Source organism: Anabas testudineus, chromosome 18 (genome assembly GCF_900324465.2).
Source record: "Anabas testudineus chromosome 18, fAnaTes1.2, whole genome shotgun sequence".
Taxonomy (NCBI): domain Eukaryota; kingdom Metazoa; phylum Chordata; class Actinopteri; order Anabantiformes; family Anabantidae; genus Anabas; species Anabas testudineus.
This window is the reverse complement of record NC_046627.1, coordinates 11,263,348-11,281,328: the sequence shown is the minus strand read 5'-3', so window position 1 is coordinate 11,281,328 and position 17,981 is coordinate 11,263,348. Positions and strand designations below refer to the sequence as shown.

Sequence of the window (17,981 nt, the reverse complement as noted above, 5' to 3'; positions counted from 1 at the left end):
ATAATGTGTAAAAAGCTCCAACTGCTTTTGCCTGATTTACATATGTGTGTATACATGTATATAAAACATTAAAAGTATAATTCTGTTGTAAAAACACAATAATAATTGTAGTTTTACAGTGCAATTCAAAAAAGTCAAAAGCACTTTACAAATTTAAAACAAAAAAAACATGTTTGAATGTATAAGGACAAAAATATATACATTATATATAATAATAATAATAATAATAATAATAATAATAATAATAATAATAATAATAATGAATATTTTATTGATCCCCTTTGTTACATTTTCCTCCTCCAGCCAGCTGAGGCAGTGTCCCCGGAGGTCTCTGTCTCTGTTTCCCTCACTTCCGGGGACAGGCCTTGGCTGATTGGAGTGGCAACAGGTGTGGGTTTTAGCAGGTGTTTTATGTTAATCATTAGTTTGTCTTGTATTTAAGTCCATGTCTGTGTGTTTCTTATTTGCTAGTGTGTCTACCGTCTACCTCGTTTGTTCCCTGCCTCTTCCAGTTACCTTTTCCCCGACCTCTAGCTTTGTTCTCCATGGTTCGTAAGTCTTGTTAGTCTAGTCGGTTTGTTTGCTTTGTAGTTTGGTCCAGCATTTAGCTGCGTTTTTTGTTTCTTCTAGGTCCAGCTTTGACTGTGTAGTATTAGGTTTTGTCCCAGCTTCTGCTGTGATTTTGATTTCTGTAGTATTGTGTTTAGTTGTGAGTTTTTGTTTATTATATACACTAGTGAGTTCCTAGTTTGCCTGCCGTTTGATTCACCTTTTGAGATTTTGGTTTGTTCATTTGATTTTTGTTTGCATTACATCACCTCTGTTTTGCATTTTGTTATTTCTGTTAATAAATCTTGTGTGGGATATCACACTCTGTTGTCCTGCTGTCCTTCTGCAACTGGGCCCACTAGTTAGCTCGTTCGTAACACCCTTGGGGAAATTGTGGGTGGACAGCTGCTAGACGGCATGTCAGCACTACACTACGGGGTTTCGGTGTCTTGTCCATGTGGTCTAGTCTAATAACTCATGTTATGACTATAATATGGAAAGTCAGAAGCATGCACATTGATTACCTTAGCTAGAGTCCACACCTTAGTGGGTCAAAGCTGATAGCAGACAGGGAATGATAATTAAGAGAAAACTGTGAAATAGCTAATCATATTGTCACACTCTGCACTCATGCTATCATTGTTTTGGTTTATACACAGCCTTCACCCATAACACACAACTGACAGACCCCAGGACCGGAATAGGCCGGTTCCCACACACAGACATACACACATACACATAATCACGCCCACTCACACTGTGTACATTCTTATATCACATGACTATAAATAAAAGGACAAGGAACTCCCTCGGTGTACTCTCTCAGGGTGTTACACTTAGGAGGGTGCCCTTTGTACAAAGACTACGCTGTCTGTGTCTCATCTGTCTGATTGCAGGCTTTCTTAGCAAGGAGTGAAAATAATCATAGGTGACAATCTCCTGACATTTCTCTGGTCCTTCGAGCCAGATAACGTGACTGTTTTGGCGGCGCTGAAGTTCTGCACCGAAGTCTGTCGACAGCCAATCCACCTTAGAGGGGGTTGAAAGACCTGAGGCGTAAATTCCCCTCTGGCCGGTGAGTAGCGGATCGGCAGTGCCGCCACTACAGTGCATCGGATTCCGGACCCGTGTTCGGGTGAACCTGGATCAGAAGGTGAGATACTACACGTAAAGACCGGTGTGAATGTGTATTAAGAAAAAAGGTACCAGTAAGAACGGCCAGTCAGAGCCGATCTAAGGGATCAGTCAGAATCCCAAGGTAGAAGTGAGACGGCCAGTCAGAGCCGGTCTAAGGGATCAGTCAGAATCCCAGGGGGGCCAGTCAGAGTCCTATGACGATAAACAATTCACAGACAACCCGTAGGATCCATAGTGTATGAATGTTGCACGTGTGCGTGGAGTGATCAGGCCAGCATTTTGTAACCTTTAGGAGAGGTTTGCGCCCTGATCCGATTGTTATTTTACCTGTGAGAGACGAAGTACTGACGCTCAAAAGCATCAAGGTCAGACTCAGTCCATAAAAATAACACCGCACCATATTAGTTGGTGTAGAAGGGCGTGTTATTGTCCTGCTGGAGAGCTTGAATGTCAGAGAACTCTCTCACCGGACCCAGTAGTAGTAAATAATATTATACATCGTAAAATACAAAGATACCGGTGGACAGACGTAAAATAAGTATATCTCCAGATAAAATGAAAATAAATTAATAATAAAGTAAAAATAAATTAAGTGAATAAGTACAGTAAAGTATAAATAAATAATAAGACTTGCATTAGTACGACTGAAGAGCATTTAGAAGAGCAACATTTCTTATCACAAGTACCCAGATTAGAAATGGGGAAAACACAGAGCAAGGGAAAAGCTGTGTCCACATTGGAAGGCGATGAAAAGTTTATGGAGACTCAATGTGCGGGGGAAGGACAAGTGAGTCAGAAGAAATGGAGGAAGAGACACGGTTTCAGTGGGAAGTTAAAAGTGGAAGATGTGTTGGAATTACAGTCAAAGTTAAAGCTGGAGATGATGAAAGTGAAAGACGAAAAGAAAAGAAAATGAACTGAGTATAAATTGTCAGACAAGTGGCTCGAACAGAGCAAGGCGAGAGAAGAAAAAAGAAGAGAAAAGGAAAAGACAAAGAAGGAGAAAACGAGGCAAGCCCATATGGTACAGGAGGAAGATGAAACACAAGTACGACACGAAGCAAAAACCCCAGTCCCCGAAAGGAGGAGTAGAAAAGCCTAAAATGAAAAGCTCAACAAAGACGAAAATTACCAGAGCTGGCAGCCGAAGAACTCCACCTCGTCATCAACCTGACAGAAAGGCTAAAGTATCTCGTCAGAAAGAGTTGTACCCACACAAAGCTCTAAAGGACCATGAACGCTCATTCTCCGAGTGGAGAAATGTAGAGCAGGATACTGTTAGCAGCGAAGATACAGAGAGTGAGGACGATGATGAGGACGGCGGACCAGGTGATCCACACGGTCGATACCCCTTAATCCAATTTGCAAATCCCCGATATGGGTTAAAAGACGATGACGACCAAGTAGATGACAGACCCACAATCAGAGTATTTCGAGCCTGGACGACTAGAGATATGAAGAAAGCCTTAGAAGGCCTCCCAGAGCCAGGTGCAGACCCTGAAGCGTGGGAACGAGCATTTCATGAGTTCAGAACGAGCTTTGGCCTAAACGGCCTTGAGTGCCATCAATGCCTGCACATAATATTTGGACATAGATGGGGAAGAGTTAGAGGAGTATTCACTGGTCAAAACGGGAATGGAACAGAGCAGCAGATAGCAAGCAACTACTAACAGCATTGACACCTGTAATGGAAGCAGTAAAAACACAGTTTGCAATCAGAGCTGATTATGGCAAATTAGGAGACTGCAAACAAAAGGAAGGAGAAGAACCCTCGGATTACAGAGATAGACTCGAAGAGGTGTTTGAGAGACACTCAGGCATTGTGCATAACTTAGACCCAACCTCTGCATATCAACAACAGTTGAAGATGGCTTTTGTAAAAGGCCTCAGAGACCCCGTCCAGACAAAAACAACCAGCAATCTGCATGACTACAATCTGTTGAGCCTGAAGATGGGGCACAGCTACACATAGATATACATGCATTAGTAGCCCAAAACAAAGACACAGGAATGCCAATGAGAAAAATTAATGTGTCAGGGAAAGATCATAGTTGCCTCTGTGACTCTGGTGCTTGCACCACAGTTTTAACTAAAATGCCACCACAGTTTCAGGCCAGCAATAAAGTAGTGTGGGTAAGGAGTGCATCAGGGCACATAGCACAAAATAGATTATCAAAGCCACTTCGGGTAACTGATGCAGAGACCGGCAGGGAGGTAAAGATTCGTCTCCTTGTAGATACTTCATGCCCAATAAATTTGCTAGGCAGAGATCTGTTAGCAGCGGAGAGAGAGGAAAATATACAACACCACACAGTGGGGGATGGGAGAGTAAGAGTAAAGCCAGCCACACACCTAGATGAGAGCGGACTGAGAGACACGTTTGTCTCTCAGCTCTCTGCACAACAGGAGGAGAAGTTGCAACAGATACCCACAGACCTATGGTCAAAAGATTCAACGGATGTAGGACTGATAAAAAGCGCAGCTCCAGTGAAAGTAGAAACAACTTCACATTACAGACAATATCCCATATCGCAGGAAGCACAAATGGGCATAGAACCTGTAATAAGTGACATGGTGAAATCTGGAATATTAAAACAAACCACTAGACAAGAAGTATCATGTATGACACCCATCTTTCCTGTCAAGAAGCAAGCTGCAGGAAAGTGGCGAATGATTCAAGACTTACGAGCAGTTAATGACATAGTGAAAAAAGAAAACGTTGAGGTAGCGAATCCACACACTATTATGAATAGTGTAGGCCCCAGTGCAAAATGGTTCTCGGTAATAGATCTATCCAATGCATTTTTCTGCATACCTTTAGATGAAGATGCACAGAAACTTTTTGGGTTCGAGTTCCAAGGCAAGATTTTCACTTATACAAGAATGCCACAGGGTTTTGTTAACAGCCCTACTATATACGCGAGAGTGCTGTCCAACTCAATGGCCTCATGCGAACCACTTTGTAATGGAATGTACCTTCTTTATGTAGACGACATATTGGTGACGGGCAACAGAGAGACGATTGTGTGCAGAACACACTAAAAGTATTAAAACGTCTACATAAAGAGGGACATAAAGTATCTAAAACAAAGTTACAGTTTGTACAACAAAAGGTGACCTATTTAGGACACTATTTATCAGACGAAGGGAAAGAATTAGTAGACAGCAGAAAAACAGCTATCCAAGACACACCTAAGCCTCAGACGTAACAACAGATGACGTCATTTTTAGGCCTATGCAATTTCTGCAGAGCCTGGATCCCAGACTTTTCAATAATGATACAACCTTTAATGAGTGCTATCCATGGGACAAACATGGCAATGAGAGATTCGATACTCTGGACAGCAGAGATGGATAAAGCATTTGAGCAGCTTAAAAAAGAGCTGCAAACTAATGCTGTGTTGGCAATACCAGACTATCGGCTCCCATTTAAGCTATTAGTGTCCCATAAGGGTAATTTTATGACGGCTGTGCTTATGCAGAAATTCGGCGACAGGGATAGACCTCTACCTTTTTACTCAAGGAGACTAGATCCAATCGTATGTGGCTTTCCAGACTGTGTAAAAGGCTGCTGTGCAGCGCACGAGGCCGTGCTGTGTTGCTCAGACATAGTTTTAGGCCTTCATTTGACAGTGTGTGTTCCCCATCAGATAGAGGAAGTGTTGCTGCAGGCACACCTCCCATTCATAACACACGTCAGACACTTACATCTGATCGCAACTCTTCTCTCAAAAGATCACATCACATTACAGAAATGCAATGTGGTGAATGTTGCTGAGAAAGTAGCTACACAAACGGACGGCGAACCCCACAGCTGTATGGCAGATGTACAGATGCATACACAGCCACGAGCTGACATTTCAAGCGGGCCGGTGGCTGAAATTAAACATGTGTTTGTCGATGGTTCCGCCTCTACAGATGAGAGAGGAATTAACCGCGTAGGTTATACTGTAACCACAGAAGCAGAAGTGATAGAGGCTGAACCACTGCCACACACATACTCAGCACAAATAGCAGAACTTTGGGCAATCATCAGAGCATGTAAAATATATGCGGGACAAGGAATCAATATCTATACTGATAGTCAGTATGCATTTGGAGCAGTACACCACTTTGCTAAAATATGGAAAAACAGAGGATTTAAAACCTCAGCAGGAAAGCTACTGACACATGCACATATTTTAGAAGAACTCTTAGAAGCTGTTCAACTCCCAAAACAACTGGCACTGTGTAAATGTGCAGCTCACCAGACTGATAACTCAGACATAACACATGGGAACAATTTCGCAGATAAAGTGCCAAGGTCGCGGCACGAAAGGACATGCCAGCACAAAAACAACTCATGTACACAGATGCCATCACTGTTGACATACTGAGAGAAGAACAACAGGCAGCAACACTGGCAGAAGTCACAACAGGGATAAAAAGAGGGGCAATGTTGAAAGACAATGTCTATATGATTAATAACAAACCGGTACTACCGAAATCCCTACACAGTGCAGCAGCATTAGTGAGCCATGGGCTGACCCATGTCTCAACAGGAGGGATAACCAATACACATTTCTGCACTATAAATTTTGAAACTTCTGCGAAAATGTTTGTTGCTAAGTGCATGACATGTCAAAAGAACGACTCACAAGGCAGACTACGTCCGAAGAGAGGACAGTTCCCAACACCAACACACCCATTTCACACCGTCCACATGGATTTCATTGAACTGAGTCAAGAAAGAGGGGTTAAATATGCACTAGTGATAATAGACCAGCTGTCAAAATGGTTGGAGATCTACCCGACGCTATAGCCGTGGCAAAGACCTTATGTAACCATTATTTCCCAACGTATGGGATACCAGCCGTTATACGATCTGACAACGGCACACATTTTGTTAATGTAGACACAGCATCGCAAATGTTAGGGTTCAGTTTGAAACACCTCTGTTCATATCATCCACAAAGCGCAGGCCTAGTTGAAAGAACAAATGGAACTATTAAACATGGCAGACTGTTCCCACTCCCTATATATAATGGGGATATTGAGAAGTCAGATAAAGAACACACAATTATAGACTGGATGAAACACATGTTTGAACAAAATCAGATCAGACAGACTAATACTGTCCCAGATGAAGCTGTGCTTTCTGCCAACAGGCAACCAAAACCTGGAGACTGGGTGCTGATAAAGGTCATCCAGCGAACGAATTGGAAGTCACCACGGTGGGAGGGACCATACCAGGTGCTGCTAACCCAGAAGCTAGACCGCAACCTGATTATGGTGGAACAACATGGGGATATGCAGTAGCAAGCACGGACAGGAGCTGGGGAACAGATACTTACGGTTAATAATAAAATAAATGGTGTACAGTCAACTGCTTTCAGCTTGTTTCTTCAGGGGTTGCCACAGTGGAACATGTTCCCCATATTGATTTGGTATTTGTTTTTATGCAGAATGCCCTTCCTGCAGCAACCCTCCCATTTATATCCATGCTCCTGACCGGCATCAAGGTCACCCACTTTGTTTTTAAATTCACCATGCTGCAGCTATGTGGCATATATATATTAACCAATGGCCTATTGGGTAAGTGTAAGTTTTTGAATACGCCCGAGCATTCCCAGGCTGAATATAGGTTATAAAACACAATCTGATAATCTTTTCAAATAATAAGTTTGAGAGACCAGAACAAGGTTGGTTATGTTCCAGTAGCTAAACTGGATGACTGGCAAATACAAAAAGTGGAGAACATTCTTAGAGGGTAAGGGGCTGAGCAAACCAATCAAAAACGCGAGTACATAAATCAACTACAGACAAAGGGGAAGTTCTCACCCACATACTCAAAGTGTATTTTAGTCTGTATTCAGTCAAAAAATAAATGAAGGTCACAGCTCTCTGCTTCAGACTTGGTAAATCTTTGTTCACATTTTATATACTTCGGACCTGTATGTTTTATAGGCAATATTATTCATTTGTTTATCCAGTGATGCTTGAACTAATTTTTCTGAGGGAACAAGTTCACAACAGTTACACTCAGAGTAGAGGTAAGTGACAAACTGAAAATCAATAAGATGATCTTTAATACTTTTTATTCTCTGTATCTATAATATACATGAATGTATCTCTCAGACATCATACATTTCCAGTTCTGGATTTTTTTCTTTCTTGTTTTCATAAACAGCTTTTCTTTGCATCACTCCAAACAGACTGCAGCACTTTCAATTCAACTCTGTTTCTTTTGACTGTGTTGGGTTTGATGGTCTGACTCACTTGAAAGCTGTCCGAAATACTGAGGAATTAAATCTGAGTCAATCTGAAAACAATCTGTTGATGAGTTTGTAAACTTGGAGCAATTTCTCCTTCGGTTCGGGTCATTTCACACACAGAAAAATTCCTTGATGAAGAAAGAAACAATCAAAATCACAAGACTAGAAAATAAAAACACAATTTATGTAAAAAAAAATCAGTTAATAGTTAAATTCACTAATGCCAATGGAATATGAGTTCTACAGAGGTGACTGCAGCCTGAGGAGAGAGGAAAACAAAGCATTCATCAATCAACAACTAATACGTCATTCTCTGTAACATTTACCCATGTCTCATGTAAATTTGCTACATTGTTCATCAGCTGTCGCACCTCCAACACCTCCAATGTCACACACACAACACAGACTTTTAAAAATCACTTTCAAATATATTAGAACGTCACCACCTGGAAGACAACAGAATGGAGTCTTCTAACTTTTGATTAAAGACAATATTACAAACCCAAAATTTGGACTTGACCTGCTACTGGTTCCACTACACAGCCTAACGGAAAGTCAAGAGGGAACTGAGGCTGTCGGTCAATATTAAGGGAGATTGACCTGTTGATTGGTGTGGTGTGGTGTTGTGAACAGTACTAGTAGGAGATAGTCTGACTGGTCTTTGGAAAAGGTGTGAAGAACATTGTGGACGATCCTGTTGAATATCATCCATCCATCCATCCATTTTCTTCCGCTTATCCGGGGCCGGGTCGCGGGGGGAGCAGCTTTAGCAGAGATGCCCAGACTTCCCTCTCCCTAGACACCTCCTCCAGCTCTTCCGGGGGGACACCGAGGCGTTCCCAGGCCAGCCGAGAGACATAGTCCCTACAACGTGTCCTGGGTCTTCCCCGGGGCCTCCTCCCGGTGGGACAGGACCGGAAAACCTCCCCTACGAGGCGTCCCGGGGGCATCCGAAACAGATGCCCAAGCCACCTCAACTGGCCCCTCTCGATGCAGAGGAGCAGCGGCTCTACTCCGAGCTCCTCCCGGGTGACTGAGCTCCTCACCCTATCTCTAAGGGAGCGCCCAGCCACTCTGCGGAGGAAACTCATTTCGGCCGCTTGTATCCGCGACCTTGTCCTTTCGGTCATGACCCAAAGCTCATGACCATAGGTGAGGGTAGGAACGTAGACTGACCGGTAAATCGAGAGCTTTGCCTTTCGGCTCAGCTCCTTTTTCACCACGACGGACCGGTACACCGACCGCATTACTGCTGCCGATGCACCAATCCGTCTGTCAATCTCACGCTCCCTATTTCCCTCACTCGTGAACAAGACCCCAAGATACTTAAACTCCTCCACTTGAGGGAGGATCTCCCCCCCAACCTGGAGGGTGCAAGCCACCTTTTTCCGGTTCCCCTCCCTGAACTGCCACCTTACTGTGGTGGAGGGGTTTGCGTGCCCGAATGACCCTAGGAGCTATGTTGCCGGGGGCTTAAGCCCCTGGTAGGGTCTCCCAAGGCAAACAGGTCCTAGGCGACGGGCCAGACTAAGAGCAGTTCATAAACCCCTTATGACGAGTGAAAGATCAAGGTCGGATACGTCGCCCGGATTGGCGTCACCGGGGCCCCACCCTGGAGCCAGGCCTGGGGTTGGGGCACGTAGACGAGCGCCTGGTGGCTGGGATCTCTCCCACGGGACCCGGCCGGGCGCAGCCCGAAGGAGCGACGTGGGACCGCCTTCCCGTAGGCCCACCACCCGCAGGAAGGCGCATAAGGGGTCGGTGCAGTGTGGATTGGGTGGCAGCCGTGTGGAGGTGCCTCGACAACCCAATCCCTGGACAAAGAATCTGGCAATTGGGACATGGAATGTCACCTCACTGTTGAATATCAGTTAATACAAAATCCTGCTTCCTGCCATCTTTGCAGGCTTTAACCGGGAGAAGTCAGTCACCACAATCTTGTCAGCTTTATCAGAAGACAGACCTGGCTTGCACCCTTAATAGAAATCAAGTTAAATCATCAAAAACTGCAGTGTCCCCTGCATTAGATTCAAGCCCTTTATGTACAAAAACCCTGTGGTGGTGGTCATACGCTGCATACATCAGCATATTCACAAAGAAAACCAGCACACCTAAAAGCGCTGCAGTGTTCATTTTACATGAACATTAATAATGACAATGATAAAACTCAAAGGTGAGTTTCTTTATGCTTATTCTTATCTTAGTGTGTCACATACTTTTCGGTATATCTTACTGCGACTCAGTCATAAAAACTAACAGTACAAGTTCATTGCTTAAGTCTGAAGTCCACACACTCACACACAGACTACTTGTACTGTAGTGTTAAGAGTATAGTATTAGACATAATCACATTTAAATAGAATCATTTGAGTTTTTAAGTTCAGTAGAATTTAGAATTATTACAGTGCACATTGTGCAAATTGTGATTTGCAAAATATATTTCTAAGTCAACTGCATTTGTTGCAGCACTGTAGTGAATGTGCATGCTGCAAGTGATAAATGGCACCAGTGTGCCTCCCCATGGACAAAAGGGGAAAGTGATCAGTGCCTATGGAAAATGGTCCAAGGAAAGACAACTGGTGAACTGGTGACATAGTTATTGGCCCTCAAAGCTTAAAATCCCCATATTATGCTCAGGTCAGGGCAGGACAGTCCTCAAAGTGTGTCTGTAAACCAGTGATTCTCCACTGGTGGGGAACCTATTTTCAGTGGGTCGCTGGTCTTTGCCTGGGCAAAGAAACATATTGAAAATATCGTGCTTTTATTCTGAAGGGGATGTTTATGCCTTCTATTCACACTCCTCAGCAGTATGTGGCGATTGTGCCTTGTAATGCTAACTGGCTGTAAGCCCCAGTGTGTTTTGTGCAGTGAGGTGTTGGCACATGAAAGCGTTTCGTCACTTTGAAAGCAAAACACTAGTCTCTCAAGGATAAACCTGCTGAGTACTTTGGAGGACAACTTCAAGACCTGAGGACATCATACAAGTGTCTTACTGCTTGAAGGAAGAACAGGGACGTGTATCTTACCAGGTGGCACATTGCACTGCTAAGTTCAAGAAGGCCCATAGCAGGACCTTATTTTACTTGCAGCCATGGAAGTGGTCAGAGAGGTGTTGGATCAATCTGTAGAGGACAAAATTAAAACTATACCTCTGTCAATTTACATTATAAGTAGGCGAATCGAAGACGTGTCAGATTACATGAAACAACAGACCACAGCTCAGATTACAAATGGGTGACTCTACAGACAAACAAAGCAGTCTTACTCATTTACGTGAAACGTGTGGGAGAGTTATCTACTACTAACACTGCAGATGACATTTGTAGCTCAGTGGACTTGTATTTGAGTTCAGTGGGCCTAAGCTGGAACATGTGCGTCTCCATGACTGGAATAAACTCGGGGTTGTCAGGAAAATACTTGAGAAAGTATGGGACTAATTATTGTTTTTTGCATTGGGGAGCGAACGATATGGTACCAGTGATTCATGGAACATTAAAAGATGTCATCCAAGTGGCAAATTACATCAAACAGAGTTCAAAGAGCACCCAATGTTTTCAAAAACTGTGGCAAGATCTTGGTAGTGAGCATGTAAAGGTGTTCATCATGCCCAGGTGTGCTGGCTTTTGAAGGGAAGGGTCCTTTCCCGATTTTATAAACTTGAGCTGAAATCCAAGCATTTCTGGCCCAGAACACTCTTGTAGACCTGTTTAGCAGCTGAGTGTGGCTTGCACATTTTGCTGATGTATCTGAACAGTTAAACTCATTAAATGTGTCTATGCAGGGGAGGAGGCACTACATTACTGAACTGCAAGACAAAATCAGTCCTTCAAAAAAAAAGGATCTCCATGTGGGCAAGTCATGTTTCTAAATACCACCTTGGCACTTTCCCCCAATGCCTGTCATGAGGGGCAGCAACTGGACACGGCAGGAAGAAATGGAATGAAGAAAACAATCATGGCACATTGGGATAAACCTCTGGAGTGGTTTAACGACTACATTAAATAAAAACAGCAGAATGACGACTGTATTTGTGACCCCTTGGAATCAACATGGAAAAGGTCGTGTTTCCAAACACGAAGAAAGTCAGAGGTTGGAGATGTCACGGATCACACGCTAATAAAGAAATTCACAGGAAAGCCTCTCCTATTTCTGGTGCAGCAATATGATGAGTGAGTGTCCTTCACTTGCCACTCGAGCTAAAAATCTATGTACTATTCAGCAAAACCTATTTTTGTGACTGTGGCCTCTCAGCTGTGGTTCAGCTGAAGACAGAAACAGTCAGAAGAGTCGACATAGAGCATGACCTCAGAGTCGCTTGTCTACTATTACCACAGACTTTGAGACTCTTGTCAGGAGCCAAAAAACATCCTCAAATCTCCCATAAACTTCTTCAAACCCAAGTCATTGATGTCAGTAATGCAGCTAAGATTCAGTTGGTGAAAGGTACATGCATCCACCACGAGGCCTTCAACAATAACTGCTCCAGCAGAGCTGAAGATCATATATCAGCAACTTCCAGGTGTGACTTAGTGTAACTATATTTTGTGTTGCTGTTGTTGTTTATGTTTTTTAAACAACATTTTTCCATTCCCCCATATTTAATGAAGTTAAACAGGAGACAGTAGACACACAAAGGGGGAAGTGGTTTAAGACGTGTAGCATATGTCCCCAGTTGTACTCAAATGCAGAATGCTGCAGCTGTGTGGCATGCAAATCAACCACTGGCCAGTTGGGGGTGTGTAACATTTTGAATGTCCTAGTGGATACCCTTCTAAAAAGAAGTTTAAAATCGGTCTGATAATCACACACTCTTAAATACTGCTAAAATATGGGGGACTAGAACAACGTGTGTCATCATCCAGAAGCCAACTGGTTGTCTGATGAGGACAAGAAAGAGAACATCCTCAAAGGGTAAATGCTAAGCTAACTGATCAGGAAGTGGGGTGGCCCCCTCTTGAGTAAGTGGCTGTAAGTTAAAGACTGATACTGTGAGACACTGTGATAATGGTTAGTGACTGTGGGTTCAGCTGTTGCATCAATATAGAAATAAACTGCACAGGAAGAGGAAGTTCTGACCTTCACACTTGTAGATGTATTTTAGTCTGATTCTCACAGTCAGCAACAAGACAGCATGGAGGTCACAGCTCTCTGCTTCAGATTTGGTGAGTCTTTAAATTTGCTTTAAGTCCACATCATATATATTCCACACATGAACAGTATGTCTGATATGCAACACTATTTATTTATTTTTCCAGTGATGCTTGAACTCATTTTGCTGAGGAAACAAGTTCACAACAGTTACACTCAGAATAGAAGTAAGTGACAGAAAATCAACACGATCATCTGTAACACTTTTTATTCTCTCCGTCTAAAGAATCAGGTTGGAAAACTGCTCTAATAAGTTTACATTTGTCTTTATAATATAATTATTACATTAATATAGAATTTTGTATATTTTGTATATGCTGCGATGTGGTGTCATTTAAAATGTATTAGTATCTGTGTTGCTAGTCAATACCATTAATACCATAATGTGTCTTACAAAAAAGTAGCAAGATTTTTTGGTTTCATTATAAAGTTTTAGTTTATCACCCAAACATCATATATTCCCTGTTTTGAACTTTCTATTCACTTTTCTTTCTTGTTTTTATAAACAGCTTTTCTTCGCATCACTCCAAACAGACTGCAGCACTTTGATACAACCTCAGTTTCTTTTGACTGTGTTGGGTTTGTTGGTCTGACTCACTTGAAAGCAGTGAGAAATACTCAAGAATTGCATCCGGCATGTGACAGTAAGAGAACAACATCATCCTGCACCATCGATAGAGTCTATTCAGGAGACAGTGGAGAATACTGGTGTGAGAGTGAAAGAGAGAGAAGCGACATAGTTAACATCACTATCACTGGTAAGTTTGTTGTATTTCTAATACTCACAACAATTTACTTATAATTAAGTCAATTCAGAAGGTGTTTAGACACAACAAAGTCAAAACCTTTACATATGCAAAATGTGTCAAAAACGACCCACATTGATTTTCAGTTAAATTTAACCCATTTTATTGTAATAGCAAATATTAACTTGTATACATAGCAATAATACGTCATTGCCTAGCACTAAAATATGAATTACTTATTAGGTTAAATTTATATGAATATTTCTGTGTTGTAATAGAGAGAAAAGATGTTTTCTCACATCTGACTTAACTTTGCAGACATATGTAGGTCAGAATGGCCAACATGTATGAGAGTCAGCTGTTGTAGTATTCTTTCAAGCATTATTTTGGCAACAATCAAGGCCATATAAAAAATCACGCTTAAAATTAGTTAATTTGTGATTTTAATTTTCTCCTTTAAAACAGCATTTTATCAAATGACATGACTGAGCTGCTTTTTTATTTAACTGAATACTTGGTTTTACCATATTAGTTTCATTCAAAATTGTCCAATTTTCTTTTGGGAAACATCTGAAATGGGTTTTATTTTTTTTCAGCTGGTCCTGTGATCCTGGATAGTCCAGCTCTTCCTGTGATGCAAGGAACAAATGTAATTCTACGCTGCAGGAGTAAGAACCAGTCCACCAACTTTGGCATTTTCTACAAAAATAATGTCCCCATGCACAACAGTCCTGCAGAGGAGATGAAAATTACGAATGTTTCCAAGTCTGATGAAGGTTTCTACAAGTGTCACGTCTCCAGTATTGGAACTTCACCAGAAAGCTGGTTGTCTGTGGGAGGTGAGACATGATCAAACCTGAGTCACATATCGAACACAATTAAAATAAGTAAACTATAAAATACCTCACAGATATCAGGGTTAAATCCAATGTCATAAAAATCGAATGTAAAAATTAATGATACTTATATATTGTATCTGTGTTATGTTCATGTTCATGCAATGCTAAAATGTTAAAGTTTAAATAGTATTTTACATTATAGTATAAATGAAGTATTCGGAAATACTGTGTTCCATATTCAGTGTCATTTGTAATTTTACAGAAAATATAATTTCTATAATTACTTCTCACCCACCTAATGAAGATGAACTCTACGATGACTTTAACCCTAAATCCCCTAAAGTCCTCATCCTGCCGAGACTTGCTGTCACCATACTTAGTGTTTTCGTCTCACTGCTGGTGGTGGGATATCTTTATGTTAAGAAACGCAAAGGTATAGAAAAAACATTCATTCCTCTCTAATATCTAACATTTAAATAACATTTGCTGTAAATTAAAAATGAAATGTTAACATCACCAAAGTTATACAGGGCGAATAAACACCTGAACTGTCCTGAATTTCTCCCCCCAGCTACTGACTATACTGTAGATGATTATGGCTCGAGATAAAACTGTCATTTAAAACTATTTTCCTCTGAGAATAATACATGAATTGGCATTCAACGGAGCTCTCTTTCTGTGCCAAAGAAAATTAATTGGCTGTAGTACCTTCCCAACATTTATGCATTGACACAGTAATTTGAATGAATTTCCTAAAATGTTTTCTTTCTCCTTTCAGTCGATGGAGAGGATGTTGCAGATGATCCAGATGTGTGACTTATAAAGTTGTTGTCACAAAACAGAAAAAGCAAATATGTTTGTTTGATCTATATTTAACTTCTTTAAAAAATAAAAATAATACAACAGTTCTAATAAATTACTAATGTTTTTATGACACGTTTTAAAAGCAGATATATATAATAAAGAATCAACATAATGTTAAGTGGTTAAAGTGTCAGTTTCACTTCATTTGAGATGTTGTTACCAGAAAAAGTGTGAAACCGAAGTCTGGATTATTTTTACATACTCTCATTGCATCAAATATGGTTTTTCTTTTAGACACTGCAGATGCTGATGATAATTTGAGCCTCTGCCTTGAGACAAACCAGAGCACAAACCCACAAACAGAAACAGGTAAAAAGCAGTTGAGCCCTGTAGTCTGTGAGTATCAATATTTATATTTAGCTCTTTAAAAAGTATCTCACTGACTGATGGTTTCTCTCTAGCAGATGATGATGGGGCCTCACGTCAACCTGTTTATGCTGCTGTAACCATAAGTTCTACAACCCTGAAATGTAGTGTATTGTGCATTTTTGCACTGTGTAAAAGTATAACCACTCTATCTATATGCAGAGCTGAAAAAAATTAAAAGAACTATTTCAAGAGTACTTTATTAATTAATTATACAAATTAGTATTATTACTTAATTATAGTTAGTTTAACTTCTGGGATATTGATCTGGTCAGTTAAGTAATAGAGGGGTTGTAAAGGAGACGACACAGGTGGAGGCCACTGACACTTTTCAAAATGACCTCCAGAAGGCAACTGGTGTGAATGCCTCTGACCAAACAATCAGAAACAGACTTCCTGAGGATGGCCTGAGGGCCTGGCGTCCTCTAGTGGGCCCTGTGCTCACAATAAAGCTTTATTGGCATTTACCACAGACCACTAGAATTAGCAGTCTGCAACTGGGCCACTGTGTTTTTTACAAATGAGAGCAGGGTTACCTCTGAACACATGAGGCAGACTTGAAAGGTTTGGAGAAGGCCTGGAAAATGTTAGGTTGCCTGTAACATCGGTCAGCCTGACCAGTTAGGTGGGCCAGTGATGGTCTGGGGAGGGACACACAGATCTCTACAGACTAGACAACAGAACCCTGATTACCATTAGGTATTAGAATTAAATCCTTGGACACAATCTGAAACCTTACCAAACAAATTTCTGATTACCATTTTGATTTACTGCAAGTGTAGTTATTGTCACTTATATACCTAATTAATGGTCCGTACAACTCAAAAGTGTTGCACAGAACAAGAAAATGTGTTAGACACAACTTTATGCAGATTATTTCAATCTAATTTGCATTTTAGAAGATCAGGTGGTAAATATTTACAGTACATATGTGTTTTCTATAATACACCAGTTTCCAAGAAGCTCCTCGCTGACCCCAAATCAATCAGCGAACTGATTGTTCTGATGAGATATGATCACATAACATGATACTTCAAAAACGTGTCAAAGGAGTTATATGTTCTTATTATTGCCATCTACAAAGTGCATGTAAAAATAATTATTGTATGGTTGTCACAGTTCTTTAAACCACACAGTGACTTAAACCAATATTTATTTATTTTTAATATGCCAAAATAGTCTTATCATACAATCATAAAAATACAGAATATGTATGTAACATTCTAAAATAGCAAAAATGTTTCCTGATTCATGTTTTGCAGATCAGCATCTACAACAAATTATTTCACTTTTTTTGAAAATTGTTCAGCCTACGTTCTGATTCCTTAATTAACTTGACCTTAAACATCACTTACTGCAAGCTTCAAGTCATGTTCAGGCCCCTCTTCCATAATTGGGCTATTATGACCTAATTTATGCTGTTAAATACAGTTTTTTATTTAAATTACATAATGACACCAAGACAAGTTTCATGTCCCCTGATGAAGGTGTAAATAATGGTGAAGAGAAACTAAATAAAGTGACTGTTGAGTTCACATTTCTCCACAGATAAAATTATTTGTATTTGTCTTACTGGACAAACAGATCAGAGACACTGAAAGACAAAAAGGGAGAGGGTTTTGTTGTACTAATCTACGCAAGAAATTACAAACAATATTTAGTGAATTAGGATTGCACATTTTAAAAAAATATATTTTATGTTATTGTTGTTTTCATTTAATGCAAATTAAACCTTTTGCATTTTTTCAGCTCTGTTACAAACTGTTTTGTCAGTGTAACAAACATTGTAGAACAGGACACTGACTAACTATCAGGGTGAAAGTAAATTTTTACATGAGGAAATGTCAGATAATGAACCCAGTGATACCAGAAACTAGTGGGGCTTTGAATATTTCTAAACTCTTCTTCTTCTCTTTTTACAGTCATTTACATTCATTACGCAACCTGTGTTTTTCAGGCTTATGTAATGTGTGGTATTTTGATTTATGTGTGTAGATCACCAGGAAACAAAATCCAGAAAATACACACATACAACATAGAACAATTTAACTTGGAGGGTTAATAGGTACAGTTAGCGC

At 40.8% G+C, this 17,981-nt stretch overlaps 2 protein-coding genes across 11 annotated transcripts in view; one reads left to right on the top strand and one right to left on the bottom strand.

The window, feature by feature from the left end:
- The window catches only part of LOC113168482 (trichohyalin-like), a 928,554-nt gene that overhangs the window by 278,915 nt on the left and 631,658 nt on the right, over positions 1 to 17,981 (bottom strand). The gene's annotated exons all lie outside the window — the stretch shown is intronic.
- The window catches only part of LOC113168501 (high affinity immunoglobulin epsilon receptor subunit alpha-like), a 109,771-nt gene that overhangs the window by 88,443 nt on the left and 3,347 nt on the right, over positions 1 to 17,981 (top strand). For 2 of the 10 annotated variants that reach the window (XM_033326591.1, XM_033326590.1), the window contains exons 1-7: positions 13,071 to 13,102; positions 13,196 to 13,255; positions 13,598 to 13,846; positions 14,431 to 14,673; positions 14,936 to 15,106; positions 15,772 to 15,846; positions 15,939 to 16,007. In XM_033326591.1, coding sequence (XP_033182482.1) covers positions 13,072 to 13,102; positions 13,196 to 13,255; positions 13,598 to 13,846; positions 14,431 to 14,673; positions 14,936 to 15,106; positions 15,772 to 15,846; positions 15,939 to 16,007 — 898 coding nt within the window. In that variant the 5' untranslated portion in view covers position 13,071. Of the gene's footprint in view, positions 1 to 13,070; positions 13,103 to 13,195; positions 13,256 to 13,597; positions 13,847 to 14,430; positions 14,674 to 14,935; positions 15,107 to 15,451; positions 15,847 to 15,938; positions 16,111 to 17,981 lie in introns of those variants that run through there. The other 8 variants (XM_033326593.1, XM_033326592.1, XM_033326596.1 and 5 more) reach the window with 8 other exon arrangements.